This window comes from Orbicella faveolata, unplaced genomic scaffold (assembly GCF_042242905.1).
Source record: "Orbicella faveolata isolate gen_17 unplaced genomic scaffold, um_ofav_v1 contig_48, whole genome shotgun sequence".
NCBI lineage: Eukaryota > Metazoa > Cnidaria > Anthozoa > Scleractinia > Merulinidae > Orbicella > Orbicella faveolata.
This window is the reverse complement of record NW_028301578.1, coordinates 793,095-812,315: the sequence shown is the minus strand read 5'-3', so window position 1 is coordinate 812,315 and position 19,221 is coordinate 793,095. Positions and strand designations below refer to the sequence as shown.

Genomic DNA, 19,221 nt, shown 5'->3' with positions numbered 1-19,221 from the left:
CAATAAAATTGAACAATAGTGTTATTAGTTACCGCAGTTTGCGTGGATTTAACGATCTTTGACACTCGGTGGCCCCTAATTTTCTACCGTGTTTTGAGCTCTCTCTATGCCACGGCTTTAAATGCTTCTTCAATGGTTAAGTTTTATGAAAAAGGATCGCAAAATTTGGATGACGCAACAGAACTAACATGCTGAGAGATCATGACGAGTTTCTTGCGTCATTTTTTTAATATCAGGGTATTTTTCCACACGATATAGACCTGGAATGAAATAGCTGACCTACTCATTACCTAACGGCAGTTAAAGTTTGAAAAAAAAATACATTAGCAGATTTTCAAGCCAGCGTCCTTAAATAACGCTCTAAACCATATATCCTTTACTAGTATCCGGCGAATATACAGATGAGCCATGGCGGACAGGTCTGGGATATTTAGCAAGGTCGTCGCATTTCTCTTTCTGTTGCTTTTCTTGCTGCTCTGTTTGCGTCTGGTTTATCCCACTGTGGATTGTCTTCCGGTCACCATGGCAGCATCGGCACAGCTCAGAGAGACACGAGAGCACACGGTCCAGCAGGCGAGATAACACACCAAGACACAGCACACAGCACACAGGAACACACTCAGGACACAGACGATTAGAAAGATAAAGACAAATCCCAGCTAGGACAAGAACGCCAACACTAATAAGGATAATCAGGATTACCTTCTTGGGACCTATGGAAAAACAGATTGAAATTTCATGAAAAAATGTTGAAGAACCTCATGTCAATGAAATTGTTACTCTTGAAAGGTCACGCGGGCAGCACTAAGCAATGAGTATAGTTGTTCCACATTTGCAAGTTTATAAAGAAGAGGAATTAAAGAAACTTGCAGTCAGAATTCCGTCCGATACTTTTCAGCACGCACGCGTATGTCGTCGATGCAAATACATGTAAAATTACCGTACGCGTGTTTGCTTAGTAGCATTTTATCTCACTGATAAAGATACCGTTTTCTCAAAACGACTGCAAGAATCAAAAAGCCTTGCCCTTCAAGCACACAAAAAGAGTATAAAAACATCAACAGTGTTTTTCTGTGGTGCCGATTGTGATGCCGTACAAAATGGTTGTAACCTTTGAGCAAGTGGACAAACTCCTGACCACTATCCTTTGACGGTATTTCAGGAAACTTATTCTGATTTATAAAAACAGATCAAAATGTCCCGAAAAGCTACAAGCTTAGTCACAAGGGTGAGTAAACGTCATCCTATACGCATTTTGCCCCTCCCCACCACTGTGTAATGTTGGCATAACACTTTCATCTAACACAAGTTTACATTTTACCATTTTCAAACATTGAAAAGGGGAATAGGGGTGCTCTTATTCTGTAGGTACTGTAGTTATGATTTCACGTTTTTGCGCATTTTCCAGAAGAATTAGTCCATAGTTGTAGTTTAACTAATTTTTCGTAATTAAGGAAAGTAAACATCGCTGAGCTTCTAATTAACAGCTGCATTAATTGTCCACTGTGTGTGAATTAGTGGATGGTCTGTGCAATATCGGTTGGCTGTCTGTGGTGCTTACTTTATATTATTAGAATGAATAGTCTTGTATGAAACTTTTTTTGCCGGTCTTTAACAGCATTCTCCGTAAACATAAAATCAATTTTTAAATAGTGTCCCTAATTATCTCGTGTTTGGCGACAAAAACAAAAGACGAACCGACAAGTTTCGCCTACCAGGTTTAGAAGTTGGTCGCGGCGAGATTGTAGCAGGTTCTTTTGTAGGATATGATGTTGTTGCATATGTTGGAAATGTGAAGCTTCCGGAATTATTTGGGGCATGACGGTTCCTTGAAAGGGGATCCTCAGAGGTTCCATACAAAATTAACGACCAGCTATAAAGTGTACCTAGAATGAAGAAACACAGCGCAAGCATTAGTTTTAAGTCCTCTTCCATAAGGCACTATGTGATTCAGAAGGCTGCAATCAGTTTAACTAATGAATCAAACGACCAATGTACATGAATGAAGATTTAACCCGCATTTTTATGATCAGGTAACTTGAGGTTTCTGAGGTGGAACATAAAAGGAAGACAATCAGGCGTGGTCCAAAATGCTTTCGTTACAAGTAGAAAGCACTGTGCACTAAGAACAAAAAAATAAACAAAACAAAACAAAAACATTTTCACACTATTCAGTTACTGTACAATTTAACACGAACGGAATATTTCGAGATGAAAGTCGCCGATCTGTACTTACCCTTAGTTTGGTACCTCCTATCCAAATTTCCAATTTTCACCTTCCATTGTCCCTCAGGATTCTCTCCCCAATGAAAAAGGGTAGCGATAACCCAGTTTGTAAGATTTTTAAATCCGGTGAAGTTGTCAAGATGCCGTCGATTAGTCAGTGGTGATTTTGTACCACTAGGAGCCTCCAGCTCCAGCTCCAGATCTCCTCGGCGCGTGAAATCAAGATTTACCTTGACCTGAACATGTTCCAGGAATTTTATCTCGCAGCTAGCGAATGTTACCGACACCTCAGAAGGGATTGGTCTGTAATTGAAAGAAGAGAAGCATCGTAATTAATATTTTATACATATAGTAGCAGGCTTTATGTCACAACTGCTTCATTTTTTTTTTTATCACCGGAAATCTGCAATCACATCAACAAACTTTTAACACAAACCACAAACTGAGCCAAACCTGTTTTCATCTTGACCTTTAAACTCGCATCTTCGTTGCTGCGGAACTGTTCTCCAGTGTTTGGCCAAGTGCACCATCTTGCCAGCATCCATCAGTCCAAAGCCATAACTCTTGCTGAAGGTTAAGCCAGCTTTGTTCCTTACCCATTCTCCATTTTCTAGTGGGACTCCCCCAGGCGCTGGTCTCGCGCTTCTGGCTATCACGTGTTGCACGTCTCGCCATGTTAAGTCGGGACTGTAAGACAAAAACTAGTGGTGAGACGATCACCACACAAAATAGATTAATAATTCTGCTTTAACATAATTTCACACTAGAAGATATCAACTTACCAAAAAGTAGTAAACGTAGTAAACATCAGTGACGGTCAATGATATTCTAGAGGAGTCTTCCCTTGTTTGCGATTCAGAGAGAAATGTGCTTCAATTTAATTCTACTATTAAGTCAGTTGTATCAAACACGTTCTCCAAGTGCATGATGTTGTCAGAGCTAAAACTAAGGACGGTTTGGAACTGATCACTCTTAAAGGCATAGAATGTTAGGGTCGCTTACAGCGAGGGCTAACACAAAATTTGATTTATTTTCTTACGGCACAATAATGGCCATTTAACCGCGAGGGGAGGGAGACAAGTGGGGTCGATAGGAAAGGGGACGCGAAGCAGAAAGTTACGTTCTACCATCATGTCACCCTCCACACAGCAATGGTCACACTGAAACTCAGAAATAAAGTCTTCAATTACTTTGCTTCAAGTGTCAGTGCAATGAGACCAGAAGCCATCGCTGCCGCTGCGGACGTTCCTCCAAAATTGTCAACACATCCAGACTGTTTATCAGCGGTTATCTGCATGAAAGGAAAAATAGGCAAACGAGGGGAAAGACATTAATTCAACGCAGTTATTCTTCATTTACAACCACTTTAATTAACTGATAACTGGTTTCACAACGGCACCACAATTGCATGGCGTCCAGACTAAAATATCCCTTCAATGTTTTTAAATTCAATTTCAAGCTTAGAATTCGCAGCTCTCATTGTACACAGCTTAACACTTTACAGTTTAAGTTCGTAAAAAGAGACCTTGTTGGTCATTATTGAGTTTCATAAAAGGGCCAAATATCCAGACCAAACAACCAATACCGATATATACAGTGGAATGAAGAGAGTGCGGTACTCAGAGTGTACTCTTAATTAAAAAGTTTACTAGTTTTCACAGCCCCCAAAGAGAAGGTTACTGGCCCTTTCTTCTTGGGAAAAAGCAAAGAAGCGTTGGGGGATAAGGGGAGAACTGTAAAACCTTTCATAAACTGACAGCTGTTTCACTCACAACTTTTCCGTATCCTTTCCATGTGTCTCTGCTGTAAGTTGTGGCCATGATTCCAGGGCAGTCTTCAGCATAGGTTGGATTCGAACCATTTTTGTTTAAACCAGTGATTGCAATAGTGTAAATACTATTAACATAACCGTTATAGGCACAACTGTCTTGAAAAACGCCGCCATTTCCAGCTGCAAAGACATAAATCGCACCCAAGCCCCTTCTACCCTGAAAGAAAAAAAAAAAAAGTTCTGTTTCCTTTGTTGTTAGTGGTTATGTCTCCTTTTCCTTTTGTTGTTGTTGCTTAATTCTCTGAGAGACTGGTAGAACGTTCTTGCTTATGGCGCTTCCAATAAAGTAAGATTAAGTCTGAATACAAGCTAAGTGGCCCATCAGGCTGGTGCTAATCCCGGTTTCTGTAGCATAAGTGACTAGGAGTATTTCTACTCCCCCCTGGATGGGATGCTATTCCATCGCAGGGTTACCCCCAGCATTAAATTCACCGGCACTCATTTACATGTATGCACCTGGTTGGAGAGAGGCACTGTGAGGGTAAAGTGTCTTACCAAGGAACAGAATACGACGTTCTCGGCCAAACCTCAAACTCGGACCGCATGATCAGGTGGTGAGCAAACTAATAATGAGACCATGATGACGCCTCCCTAGCCCCCCTCCCTATATGGAAAAGGTTCTTCTTTTCTCTCTCTCTCTCTCTCTTTTTTTTTCCTGACAGAAGTAAAACCTATGAGCACCAGTCCTCTTTGTTCCATCTAGGCAACATCTATCATCCTCCATTAATCTCTGTTCAGTGTTATTTGCCAGCAGGCCGGTGGCTTCTCTCAGCTAAATGGCTTTGTATTAATTTTTATAATATCAATAATTATTACATTACTCTTTGTAGAAAAGCATGTTAAACCACATAACTTATACTCAAAATGTACCTTTTTAGCCCCATTTTTTAAAGCTTGATTGGCCAGCACTCCAGGACCTGCAACCTGCCAGCCCCCATCCCCTGGTCCCCAGCTGTTTGAGTAAATATGAACAATTTCGATTTTGTGAAGCAGGGCAGCTGACTCTGTGGCATCTGTTGACCTGACACCAATATCGTCATCGAAAAGTCGAACTCCTGAGGTATGGGAGATTGAAAGTTTGCAGTTACTTTAGCTCTTTGCCTCTTCATCAAAGGCATGTCTCACATCTATTCTCTCTTTTTTTTTCCATTTAATCTCTACTTATGTACACTTGATACATATATTTAATAACATCCATTTAGTCCAAATTAGTTAATTAACGGAGAGTATTTAATGGAGAACGAGATTTTCTTACTACTTTCAAGGCTTTTTTTGCAGCAGCTTTATGGTCCACGAAAATTGGTTCCCTCCTCAGGGCCATCAAAACCAGCCCACTGCCAGCACAAATCGTCAATTACTTCATGTTCTTGGCCAGTTACTTTGATCTATTAGGGTATATGACTGTCTCAGTCTTTACAAGGAAAGGCAAAATCAACTACCTACTTCAACAATAAAGTTGCCAACTACAAAACTTTGTGACCACCCTAAACTGCTATCAAGTTTCATGGGACAAACAACTACTGCTTCAAATGTCTTTTAAAACAGATCCGCCTGGTAGTAAATTCTCTTTTGATTCATGTAGGAACCAAATAGAATCCAGTGATATACTAAACTGCAAAATTCAAATTCCAATAAAACTAATACAATTCTACCTGCTCTCTACCTTAGAAGAACGTATTTACAAGCAGATGTATTTCGAATACTAGCTGTCTTTTTAGATACAATGCAAACAAAAAACAGTCACTCAAAACTGTAAGAATAGATTGTAAATACCACTATTTCAATTCTATTTTCCTCTTCGTCCAATAAAGAATTCTTTTAGTGTAATCTTTTTCAGAAAGCGGACAGAGCAGGCTGATTGAATCCTCCAAACTATATTTTGACTAAACCTAAGTTCTAATCTATTTTATTATTTTAAACAGAATTGTAATTAAATGTATTGAAAAAGAGTTTTAAAAAATAGAATTAAATAGACTACAGTGTATAACCTGCAATGAGTTCTGGCCAAATAGCTTTTTTATAAAATAGACTTAAAATTAGTTTAATATTAGTAAATAGTTAAATTAGATCTTACATGTATATCATTATACATGTATGCTTTGAACAGAGTGTAAATTTATATGCTTGGGAACTATCTTGGAAGATGGCTTTCATGGGGCCAAAAACCTGAAAAAACCTCTAAATCCCACATCATTTATCAATGTACCAGTATCAAGATAAGGGCAGTTATTCAGCTTTTTGTAAGCTATTAATCTTGACCAGCTGACTTACCTGCAATTTTGGCATTGTATGCCAATCCCACACCACACAAGTTGTTATTAGCTGCTCCAGCTATAACCCCAGCACACATGTTACCATGTCTAGGATCATCAACAACTTAGAATCATTATCATGAAGAGCTACATTTTATTATTCTGTGAATAAATAACCCGTACGAAACGAGCAGATCTGCAGCAGATCTGCAGCAGATCTGTTTTGACAAAAACAGATCAACTGCAGACTAATTTATCGTCTGCAGAGTCTGTTTTCTGTCTGCTGCAGACGTTGAGCTTGAAAACTCTTCCCGATTTTAAGACTGCAGACGAAAACAGACGAACAACAGATCTGCAGAATATCTGCAGCGTCTGCAGATGATCTGCAACACGTTGAAGTCCAAAAACCGGATCGATAGACCATTCATTGTATCGTCACTTCGGTATAAACCTTAGTTGGATCAGTCATGACTGGTTCGTTTTGAGATGAATAAAATAGTTCGATTCTACGAATAAAAAGATAGTCGAACATTGAAAATGCGTAAATAAGAGGCATAAATGGTCAGTCACTTACGTACAACGTGCTAGTAAATCAAATGTTATACGTCAATTGAACACTTAAATTAAATGATAAATACACTTTCGACCTTAATTTATTTTTATTATATAGGGATTAGACACATATGCCGAACACATTCTTTCAATAAAATTTAAGAGCACTGCAGGGCACATTGGTGTTAAATTCCCAGTTCCAAATGCTCAGGGAAAAGCATTTCATCGATCGACATATCAGTGTTGATAGAACAACGATACGAAAGTTGAAGTCAACACGTGAATGAATCATGAAAAGTGGAATACGATGGTTAAATTTCTGTACTATGATTATTTTTATACCTACGACAGCTTCAAAACATAAGGAGACGTTCTTAAAATCTTGATGTCTTCTACGCCCCGGAAATGGCAGAGGTGAAATACATCACGTTTCAAACCATCATTATCTTACAAGAATGAGTCAGTAACGCAGACCCTGATTTGCATAACCGGGTGACCTAAGTGGCATGTTTGTTAGTGACAAGAAATGTGATGCCTCAATTTGGGGGTATAAACATGTAAGTATATCGCAGCCATGAAGAAAATGAAATAAATGTACAAATTATCTTTACCTTTATTTGCTGTTCTCGACAAAGAGAGAAAACCACAAGTGAAATCTCATCGGCCGCTGCGAATATGACAGATTCTCCTGGCTGATACCCGACACCTGTCACACTTGAACCGTCCAATAAGAGTAGGAGATGTTGCTGACACTGATATTCCTTTCAGTTGAAGTGTCACATTCAAAGTTTGCGCGCAAACAAGACAGTCTGTAAGAAACTGCTTTTTGACATAAAAAGATGGCTTTTGCTATAGTTCTTTTGACGGAAGAAGATTTATATAGCGTCGCAAGTGCTTCGCAGGTACATTATGCCGGAGAAATCTTCGAGGGCTTAGACGCCATGGTTGACTGGGAGGAGGGAAAGAAAGGAAGGAGGACCAGTAAAAATACTCCCTACCCAGGGAAAATGATTAAGACTGGAGGTTGGTGGTTTTTCAACTGTTTTAAGACCTCTTTTAATGTAACATTCCAGCTTAACTAAACTCTGATGATCGTTCAAAAAACAGGGTAATTATCAGAGGTGAACGGCAAATGGAGAAACAATTTTATTCACAGCATTCTTCCCGAAATCATATTAACTAAGTTTGGAGTAACGGTGACGCGATTTACAGATTTTTACTGTTTGAGCAGATTTGCGTGCACATTGCACATACGTAGCTGTAGTTAATAGTAACATTTAAAGACCAGTTCAGGACGCTTGGAACATTTAAATGGGTAGTTTTTGAAATGAACAGGCAATCCAGCCATGCAATTTCTTAAGTAGAATAAATTAATTTTGGAGCGCAAAATAGAGGTAAATGTGACTTTATGAAGCCTGTGAGCTTTTATCTGTTGCTTCCTATAGATATTTATGTACAAAATATAAAATTTCTGGAAACAAACTGGAGTAGGACTGAGTGGCACTTTAGTTATGTAGTCAACTTACACAAGAAGGTTGGCAATTTTTGGGTTTTATTCTGACTTTCTGTACCTAAAACTATTCAACTCTTTTGTAGACTCTTCACAAGGCAGCGGAAACTAACTCCAACTCGGTAGGTTCAACAATCGATTTAATAACCAATTTAGTATTACAATCAAACCGTCCAGTAGTATTAGTATTACAATCAAACCGTCTAGTAGTATTAGTAGTACAATCAAACTCGTGATATACGCACAGGCTAGTATTAAGTAGTTCTGTTAGATTTTAATTTAATGATTAGGTTCGAGAACTTGCCGTCTGGTAATCAACATGAGAGTAAAAAATACTACGTTGCAGGCCCTGGGAAACAAGAACTTGTGCCAGGATCTGAAATCTACATATCCTCAGCTAAACTTAACTCCATTCACATACAGTCAATGCGATAAAGACCCCAAGAAATTATACTTGCTGTTAATTGAAGCCTTCTTCAGTGAGGAGACTCTGGCAACAAGTCTTGCCCATGGCTCCCGAACACAGACAAGCAAAGCGGGTGTGCTTCATTAGTAAGGCTCTGAATCAAGATGTGGTGAAGACTTTAAAGGGCAAGGGCATCAGGCAGTAACCTGTAGAAACATACGTACACAAACACACATGATCAGAGATGATGTGTCGCATTTTTGTAATCATATTGCTATAATTGCGATAATAATAAACTGACTACTTTTAAAAGTAATACATACATGTAGTTTACTAATATATTTTTATTTGTTATAGCGTATGTTGGAAGGTTTGTCACTCTCAACGAACTGGAGTTTTCCGTATCCCCGATGAACCGCATTTTAACAAACAAAGTTGGAACAGCCAAAAGAAAAAAACTCAGGGAAGTATAGATAAGCTGTAACTAAATAAGAATGGAAAGTTCTACCAAAGTACATGTATTTTTGTGACCGTGACCGTTTCTACGAAATGAAAACAGCTCACAGTTTTTCTCTCAGTATCAGTATAATGTAACAATATGTATCCAAGTTATTTATTTCTTCCTTTGGCGTGAAAAGTGAAAATTGATATTACACTGATGTGAGGCTAAATGCTTAAATCATCGATAAAATTCCCTCAGTATTTTTTTTCATTTTGGTGCGAACAAAAAACAGATATCAAGATAATTCTTCACTCAGTAACTTGCAGTGCTCGAATTGCCGCGTGACACACTTATTGTATTTTGGACTTAAAAAATGAAGAAAACATTTTGCGAGAAAATGGGCTTATTGAAGCAATAGAAGAAGTTGTTGAACGGAAAAAAAAATGTAGTTTTTAGTGCAGAGTGCACTATTGGGATGGTTATGGGGGTTGCCTGCCGCTAAGGAACTAAGGCACTATGACGCTATGGCACTATGGCGCTATGGCGCTAAGGTGTAAACTTTAATGTTTGTTTAATTAATTAATTTCAATTAATTAATTAGTCTAGAGGCAAGGAAATAATGGGAGTAGGGTGGGAAAGGTACATGTGTACTCTACGTAAAACACATTCCATCGCCGTCGCTTAACTTTGAACATCGCAAAGCTATATATTTGTTTCAGGTAACCCCTTGCTCTCCTTGTGGTACCATTCTCCTTAGAACAAAACTAATTTGCCCTAAACGCATGCGTAGATTAGTTAGGGTTCGTGGCTTCTATATTAGGTGAAGGATACATTGCATACGGAATCACGCACAAATGTTGAGTGGTTTTCCTTATGGTAGAGCTCAACATGTAAGACGCATGCGTTCTAGCATTGTTAGTGTTATACACTATCTTTACACGCAGTATTTTATATATCGTGTCATGTGACCAAGGACGGCAGTTACTTTTCAGGTAGCGCCAGTTGTCCCTTTTATTGCAAAAGCGAAACGTTACTGTGGCTGCGTAGCTTTTAGAATTACAAACAGGTCGGTTCAACAAATATCATCTGCTGTTTTCAATCTACAATAGTGTGCTTGTCAGAGTTCAAATATATTGCTTCTCCTTAGCGACTTGTTTATTTCTTGCCTTAATTGTGTCTGTAAGAGAGACCAAAAAGTTCTCAAGTTAGTGGCGTTAATACTCCGCAAATTGTGAATTTGTAACAAAAGAAACCAGGAAAATGCTCAAATATTGCTGCAGACGCCGTGGGACCTAATGAAAGCGCAAATTAATTTAATCAGTCTTTGAGGAGACTCATTCATATCGGCCTAGTAGCGCTGTTTATCTTCAATACTTTTCGTTGAAAAGCTTCTCAGCCATCAATATCGTTGTGTGTTAATTTTGAATTGTTTTATTGTTAACAACAAAGGTGGCAACAGAAAAAGAAAGTGGTATTTCGTGACTATCTGATAATTAAATTAGTTCTTGTTCATCGGTAAAAATTGGCATTTTTAGTAAAACATCGTCTCTGTTCCGTTTCTTCATCACTACATCAGATATTTAACTTTCTTTCATTTATCTCCAAAAAACAAGGACATCTTCCGTATGTTTTGGAGAAAACAGGGGTTTCATATTACATGGCTTTGCGAGGAAAACAAAAGTATCAAGTTACAAAGTTGGCGTGAAGAGCTAAATTGTCACGTTTGCTGCTTCAGCGTATTGTTGAATTTAAAATGAACGAAAATCAACTTAAAGCACCAGTAGTAATTAATTTGTGCGTAATGTTTGGACCTTGAATGAAAATACAACCTTGAAACATACACACTGCAAAGGGGAAAAGCCGTAGCAGACTACCAAGGTAGACACAAACCGGAAGTGAACCGAGTAGGGGTGAGTACTTATGGGACTACTGTACCAGAGCTATCAATTGCGCTCTGCACTATCTGAGATTGTCTCACTAGTTTCATAATGCGATCGAACAATGTAAACAAACGAGTATTAGCTGAGCGAAGAGAATGAAACATTTTGTCGAATCACTAAAAATATTTACAAAGAGTTAGTAATTTCTCACAGCATGGATTAAACTCATGTTTAGTTTTTGTTTAGAGCAGTGTGTGAATCAAGTGCGGGTGTATTATGTTTATTCCGAGTATTTGGATGTGTGCTGTTGAACACACGAAATCTACAACGCTTGACAGTAAACTCATTTATTGAGAATACTGTATGTCTTGAAAAATCTGGATTTACTCACTGCAGTGACTTAGAAACCGACCTTATGAAAAGGTCACACTAAAAGTAACATTTAATCATTGGTCGCATATCGTGAATAATCTTTTGACTGATCTGTAAAAACGGAATATGCCAAGTTGGCTTTAGGTTTTACTTTTATTGCTACCTACTAGAATACAATACACTATCTAAACTTGTTACAAATGTGTAAGCGTACTTTCTCAGTATGCGTTAACAGTGCGGGTCAAGATTCCGTCAGTGTTCTGTAAACTCTTGGTAGCGACCTCTCTTAATTACGGTCTTCGCTCGGCCCTGGTGTGCTGGAATATTAGTGACACATGTTCAAAACAAGCCGTTCAGGGATCGAAGGTTAGTGCACCATAGACTTTAGGCCACAGTAGAATGCTGCAACGTGAACCGAGTACCTAATAAACAAATATTTTTGATATCTGTTGATATATGTAAGTAAGCTACGAAGCGAATGAAAAAATTGATACATAAGGCGAACAAAAACTCGATAAGCGGTCGCTGTTGTGCATTATTTATGTACTCTATGACTTACCTCTTTCGTTCCTTTAAACTGGCTTCATGTCAAGCAGGTGCCGAGCACAGACGAGAAGGAAATGAATCTCACTTAGTATCCAGTTTACTCGAACTCGTTTCTGTAAATAACCTGCCAAGCGAACCAAAAAAAGCACGCGAAGCCTAGCCTGCGAGCAAGCTCCCTTGTTGCTCGCAGGCTACGTGAAGCCTAGATTTTTTGACAGGAGTGCTTGCTACCCGAGGTTTTTTTTATTCATTTGGAATATGTGGAAAATGTCACGCTAAGAAAATACTTTAAATTCCTGCTAGTGATATTATTTGCTTTATCTGTCAACATTAATTGTTTACTTTTGATGAATAACAAACCGACCTCCTCTGTCTATCTTTTAAATAAACGTTGTTTGATTGGTGCATTTTGTGGGCTTTTTGTTTAACATGATAGGCTGATTTCGTCTGCAGAGTGTCTGCAAATTTGCAGACTTGTTCCAGATCATCGCTGCAGACGCTCTGCAGACATTCTGCAGATATTCTGCAGACATTCTGCAGATGATCTGCAGATAATCTGTAGATCATCTGTAGATTATCTGCAGATCTGCTACAGATGTGCCAGCAGATCTGTCACAGACTATAAACAGATCTGCTCGTTTCGTAAAGGAAGACACAACTAACAAATTTAACCTTGTATTTTCTAAACCAAGACTCACAGTAAACTAAGGCTAATTGCTTTTTCTGATGTACATGTATTTCTTTCTTTATTTTTTTTACATCATCCACAATTTATTGGTGTGGACAGGGGGCTGGGGCAGGAGCTCAGGAGAAGAGGGGGCAGAGTGGTATGAAAGAAAAAGGGCAGGAAGTGGGACTCTTAAGAGGGCAGGAAGTGAGAAGGAAATGAAAAATGCTAACTGTCTTCAGTTATTTGTTCATGAATTAGAATAGATCAGTATACAATTGGGTGTCGAAAGTAATAAGGCAAATATTTTGGTTTTGACTTTGGTTTTACTATTAATTATGGTTTAAGATTGGGTGAGTAGTCTAATTGGTAAGTAACTGACTTGGTTTTGGTTTTGCGACACTCAATTGAAAAACACTCTTTAACTATATACCACAACCAGGAATCCAACAATGTTATGTGACGTGCACGTGCACCCATTTGTAGTGTTTTTTATCTCAGAACTTATGAACATTCATCCACAGGCTAGAAAACACAGCCTTACTTCTGGTGAAATTGTATGCAATTTCTGTCCAGAGCAAATTTAGTAACAGGACTGGGTGTCATCCAATTTGTTCTGAACTGCCCCTGAAGGGTTGTCCAACTTTGCTAATCATGCATTTGACTTACAGATCAAATTGGATTCCACTCAGTCCTAATTGTGATTTCTTTTAGCAACACCCCTATTCTACTAACAAAAGCTTGCTACTGATACATGCAAGTGCACTTAACAATATGCTAGCTCCTATCTTTCAATATATATGTGTATCAAGGTTAGTTTGATGTTGAGTTAGGAAAAACTTGTCTTGTTCATTTAAGAGTAAATTCAATCCCTATATTGAGAAGATTTAACCATGTTACAGTTTACAGTTTGGGTACATAAACACTTCAAAAGAGATGGCAAAAAAGTGCATCTGTTCTCAAATAAGCCTCCCCCTGGAAGGGGGGTACTCCCTGTATAGGTATGTGTGGCCCCAGAAGGGTATGGTTTTTCAGCTGTTTTGCTCATAAAATAGGGTATTGATTTTTGCCATTCTGGTCATAAATAGGGTACTGTGGTTTTTGCACTCTGGGACAGTATGTTTTTAAGACTAGAAGTTTGCAGCAATAATTGCTGTCAACTTCTAATTAATTTAACATTGGTCTGAACTAGGAAACTAATTATATTAAGCGGGCCTGAAACAGGGTATTGATTTAAGGGTTGCGTCATAAATAGGGTACCAATTTTGGGTCAGGTCATAAATAGGTGAGGAAAATCACAGATTTTGGTCATAAATAGGGTAAGGGTTTTGGGAAGCGGGCAACCCACCCCCACCCAATTTTTTTGGGAAGTAGCACCCCCTCTTCCATCCTTAGGCCTGTCTCTAATTGTACATTAATTGAGCAGTACTCAAATTTTGATCCAATTATTCTGAAGGTAGATCTTAAACAAAAACCAAACCAAAATAAGGAAATAAAATACCCTGACACTGTTCCTCCACTCGGAACTGGTACTGGATTATTTTCTACATAATCATAACTTGCAGATGCAACCTGGAAGAGAAGAAATATTTTTCAAACAAAAATGTTCCTCAGATTCGCTGCTCTGTTTCCTATTTTCCTTTGACTTACTACAGGGTTCGCACCCTTTTTCAGAAACAAATTCCGAGGACTTTTCCAGGACTTTTCCACGACTCAGATTGATTTTTCCAGGACTCTAAAATTCACATTCACCCTTTCACTCCAAAGATCTTAATGTTAATTCTCCTTACTATCTGCCATACATTTCATATTTTTTTACTTGAGTTTAACAGATTTCCAGAACTTTTCAGGACCAGTAGCCCTTTTCCAGGACTTTCCAGTCCTGGAAAATGCCACAATAAAATTTCAGGACTTTCCAGGTTTTCCAGGACCCGTACGAACCCTGTTACTAGAAGACAGCTAAGATTCTCAGGGATTTGATTTTGACTTTGAACACTATAAACAGAAGCATCATTATTTTATGTACATGTACATGTATCGTATTGGCATAAGACACAGCCATCTTTGCTTGAAAGAAAGCTATCTAGACCCAGGCAGATTTTCTTCCAAAAAATGTGTAAATGAGTGAAAAAAGTCCAGGTGAGTGTTTAAAATATAATTTGTAGCCCAGTTGCTGAGATTGAGGCAGATCAGAGCCACAATGGGCGACAAAGTAATGGGACACTCAGCAGTAAAATTTGATTTCTGAGCATCTTGAAAACATTTCTCTCCCTGACCCTCAATCTTCCCCCCTTCTCCCTGAAACAATGTTGATTTTGCTATTTCAGATCAGAGACAAGAAAAAAGAAAAAACGGCCTAAAATTCAACATAAGGCTGATTGATATGAACACAGCTCTTCAATTGCTAGAACTCACGATCACCTGTACTGTTCACGACTGTCATTCTAACTGGTTCAAAAGAATCTAGGTTAATAAATACCAAGTTACCACTTAATGACCAAGTTTGCCACAATTGTTAGTCAATTAGCTAACAAGTCTCCCATTTGCTATTCTCTGTAAAGCATATTCCTAGGCCCAGATTTTAAAAACTTGTTGAAAGTCTCAGTCTCATGCAGATGTTAAGAAGGGTTTTCCATAAGCCTTGGATTTTGCCATTCACCACCCCCAGTGTTAATGCAAAGAATAAGAGGAAACTGAACAATTCAAAATCAGTACATAATTAGATGATAGTTCAGGATGATTCCCATTAACTCCATCATCAAGTACTGCCACCAGAATTCCTCTCCCTGTGTACGTCGGCCAAACTGAAGTGATGTTGTATGTTGGATATTTAGGTCTCTCCTAAAAAGAGATTCAAGGAAAGATTCAACATAAATAGGAGAGATTTATAAATCATTTAATATGTCTATATACAAGATGTAATTGGGTAAATTAAAACAGTTGACCAAATAAAGTATTGCATACTCCTACAGCAGCTGTAGTCCTATAGTCCTCTCCTTTTGTTATTGCTTTTAGTCACTAGGACAAAAACAAATTATTTTTCAAAGCTTCTCGGTTCAGTTGCTTTGTCTGCACCCAGGGTTTAAAGTTTTTAATACAGGGTGTAAAATTATTTTTAAAACTCTATATTTTAATTACTGCTAGCAGCTAAAATTAGCCAGACCTTTTTGTTTAAGACTCAGCCTGCATGTGATTGGCTGGTCACAGTTAGTTGTTGCACTACTGAATTTTCTTGTTAGGAACTTTAAGTGGCTATGAACCACTCAACTTGGAAAATGGATGATCAGTAAGTATGGCAGCTTTAATGCCACTGAACTGGGTTTTTAATGCATAAGGTCATACAGTAATCCAGGCAAAAATGAAATTCAGGTTAAAATGATTTTAACCTAGTTTGATTCTCAATTTCCTATTTGTCTTCTAACCCTAATTAATCATGATCCCTGAATAATTAGGGTAATGAGACAAAGAAAGGAATTTCATTTTAACCTGAATTTCATTTTGACCTACAACATCTTATAAAATTTATACAATTATCATATAAATGTATATTGAGCCAGAGAGGTGAAGAATGAAGCTAAAGTGCACTGGCCTGGCAAGAAATAGTACAAAATGTAACAGTAACAGAAAACGTAAGGAGAATTGTGGCACTGTAGATTAACATTCATGAAGTCATCCTTCTTGAAGATGCTATCACAAGGAAAGTACAGCTTCTTATATAATAACTACAGCTATTAGGGTAAGCATAGTACTGGCCAGATGCGCAACCAAGTAATAAAATCCCTGTATTTTGGGTTTTCCTTTTCTAAGTTATATAATTATTTATTATATGGCTAGTTCCGTGAGCAAGCAAGATGAATAAAATCCTGCGCTGTGATTGGCTACCCGAGCGGGCAAGATGGAGCTATCTTGCCCGCTCGGGACTACCTGCCGTGTCCCGCAAGAAAAATTTCCCCGAAAGCCACATAAAAAATCCTTTATTGACCAAGCTTGTTCAGTCAAGATGGCTTGATATTGGCCTCGTTCTTTTTTTGCGAGTTTATGGACCTCAACTACGTCTCGGTCCATGACCACGCAAAAAAGAGCTTGGCCAATATCCAGCCATCTTGACCTCACACTTGGTCAATAACCCATACATATTTTTTGTTCTTCAATAATATTGCCCTGCCAAATCTTGTTATTACTGACAGCTGCATTCTCTTTAGCTTAGCCCAGTTCCATTGTTTCACTCAACAAATATAAGGTTAAAAAATGAAAATAAAATGGTTTGAAAACAAAACAAAATGTATGTATGTATGTGTGTGTACCTATGGGTGTATGTATGCGTGTATATTAATGTATGCATGTATGTATGTATGTATGTATGTAAGGTTACAAATTAGCATATTAATATCTTTGATGAGTTCTAAAACTGATCTTCAGTTATGAAGGCATTGATAACAACATTATAGGCTCTAGGGTTAAGTAAGTGTGGGCTTTGAAATTTGTTTTGCCTTTCTATGTTCAGCATGGAATCAATATTAATACCACAAGAACAGCAGCGTGTCTCGTCAGATCAACAAAGTTAAGACCTGTTTGGCAGAGTCAGTACTTGGTTGCGTGACCAAGTAAAATGCCTATGTGTTGTACTGTGAATGATTTCTTGTTTACCTTGTAAATAATTTATAAATATTAATTTTTTCTTCTCTTTCCAAGGCAATATCAGTGACTGCAAAACTTGCAACCATGTGCAATGTCTTTTCTTCTCTTCATCAACCATTTGTTCAACCAAAGAAAGGCATATCATTTTACCATGGCCATACTTGTACATGTATCAATTTACAGCAACCGTATAAGCTTACTGTATCTAGCAAAATGCAATGTTCAAGTTCTCTCAATTCTCCTCGCCATTTTTCATCCAAAGTTTAATCAAGGTTAAATTGTGTCATCTCCACTTGTACAAGCTCGGCAACGACTCACTTACAGGATCAGAGCCAGTCATCAACTCACTCGAACTTCAGCTCAACTGTACGTACTCAGAACTCACTTGAACATGCTGTGTAAATTACCCAGCATTTCAGTACACATTAATTAATATGAATATTCTTCCCATCATGAATGGTGTTGTAGATGTGGCACAGTTGGTTAGTCAATTGCCTCACATGCAGGAGGTTTCAGGTTCGCATTCTGTGGATAGCAATAATCTTTCTTTTTCACTGTTGTTATTTTTATCACATTCATTTATTGTCATGAAACCATTTACCTGAAGAAATGTATTTGCCTTTCCGTTTCTTGCAAGTTTAAAAAATCACCTAGAGCTTTTCATCACTTGATATATGACTTTTTTTTTTTTATCATTTTTGAACTCAAAATATGCTAGCTGCCTTTGTTGCGCCCTAAATTACCACTAGTGTCACATGGGTTTGCGAAGAAAAAACAAAAAAGACTTTCCTTCACAATCAAATTATGTAAGAAGAACCATGAGGTCTATTCCCTCTACAACTGAAAAATCGCTTTGAACACCTAGCTTGTGCCTCTCTAATAAAGTTCTTTACAATGGTCAGTGGATATTTGAAATGTCTTCAGAACAGGAAGCAAAGAGGTGATGGTCAGGAGTGAGTGTCCATTGATATCCATACCAATTGAAGTGTTATTTTCCAAGATAAAAACATATCACAGTTATGGGTGTCACCATCAATATTGTGTTTAGAGTAAGCGGAAATTTATAAAGCAACTAGAAGTATAATGTTACAATGTACATATGTACATCCATTAGCAAGTTAACGTTAGGCAATGGTCATCAGGAACTACTGTGTGTCAAACTACTCTTTAAAAGTAGATAAAATGGGCAACTCACAATATACCACTGTTCCTTAAGTAAAGGGTCTCTGATAACTGTAGACAGTAGTTGATATTCTTTTTCCTTCTGCTGCATAAACCATTCAACCTATTAAAAAAGAAACTATTAGGACATAAACTGTAAATTAGAATTTACAATAAAGGAAATTTATAATTTTTGGATGGTATCTACATACAAAATCAAACAAAACTTTTTGAAATTCTAACCTTTTGATCCAAATCTAGCTTACTGTCAATCTCAAGTGACTCAGATTTCTTTTCTGCTCGATGCTGTATCTCGTGACTTTTAAAGTGTAATAGTCCTCAAAGAGCTAAGAAGTAAATAAATCAAATTTAGTTTTGTACTTTATATATTCATTAGGCTTCCTAGTAAACACTCATAAATATAATTGCATCTAAGTTGTTTAATTTCAGAAGATGTAAGTGGACCTTTCAATCCAAAACCTACATCTCCAAATGATAATTCAAACATTTTTAGTATTGCTTCCTGTCATTTTTTTTCCCCCTTGAAGTTATAACGTGGCCTATTAAATCAAAATATGGGTTTGAAATGGGCATCAAAATGATCAAATTATGTCAAATTATGTATATTTGTATATTCAGAATTCTATTCCGTAACCGCATTGAGGTCTTACACGAGATAGCATTGTGCCTGCGCAAACTCAGTGTGTTGCCACCTTTTCAAGCGAACAGAAGTCTTTT

The 19,221-nt window shown here is 37.7% G+C and overlaps 1 protein-coding gene and 2 long non-coding RNA genes across 4 annotated transcripts; 1 reads left to right on the top strand and 2 right to left on the bottom strand.

The window, feature by feature from the left end:
* Positions 1 to 327: 327 nt before the first annotated feature.
* LOC149095844 (proprotein convertase subtilisin/kexin type 4-like) lies at positions 328 to 18,803 on the bottom strand. Its single transcript, XM_089281702.1, has 12 exons — positions 18,727 to 18,803; positions 18,518 to 18,607; positions 15,400 to 15,525; positions 14,186 to 14,256; positions 6,329 to 6,417; positions 4,928 to 5,112; positions 3,999 to 4,214; positions 3,417 to 3,517; positions 2,680 to 2,913; positions 2,237 to 2,529; positions 1,716 to 1,886; positions 328 to 713 (listed from the first exon to the last, which is right to left on the bottom strand). The coding sequence occupies exons 2-12, from the start codon at positions 18,593 to 18,595 to the stop codon at positions 361 to 363; spliced, it is 1,917 nt and encodes a 638-aa protein (XP_089137828.1). The 5' UTR covers positions 18,596 to 18,607; positions 18,727 to 18,803; the 3' UTR covers positions 328 to 360.
* On the top strand, positions 7,214 to 9,272 carry LOC149095846 (uncharacterized). Its single transcript, XR_016204697.1, has 3 exons — positions 7,214 to 7,418; positions 8,458 to 8,493; positions 9,135 to 9,272. It is a non-coding gene; the product is annotated as an uncharacterized LOC149095846 (long non-coding RNA).
* On the bottom strand, positions 8,397 to 12,624 carry LOC149095845 (uncharacterized). 2 transcript variants are annotated; one of them, XR_016204702.1, is made up of 3 exons: positions 12,031 to 12,624; positions 11,686 to 11,893; positions 8,397 to 8,983 (listed from the first exon to the last, which is right to left on the bottom strand). It is a non-coding gene; the product is annotated as an uncharacterized LOC149095845 (long non-coding RNA). The 2 variants fall into 2 exon arrangements; XR_016204701.1 differs by having other exon boundaries at positions 11,686 to 12,624.
* Positions 18,804 to 19,221: the final 418 nt, after the last annotated feature.

Bases quoted from the DNA above. Each gene is read 5' to 3' on its own strand.
- LOC149095844 (XM_089281702.1), bottom strand. From the start codon at position 18,595: ATGCAGCAGAAGGAAAAAGAATATCAACTACTGTCTACAGTTATCAGA. The intron at 4,215-4,927 runs GTACATTTTGAG...TTTTTCTTTCAG, and splicing joins TAAAAAATGGGGCTAAAAAG to GGTAGAAGGGGCTTGGGTGC. The intron at 3,518-3,998 runs GTGAGTGAAACA...CCTTTCATGCAG, and splicing joins GGAAAGGATACGGAAAAGTT to ATAACCGCTGATAAACAGTC.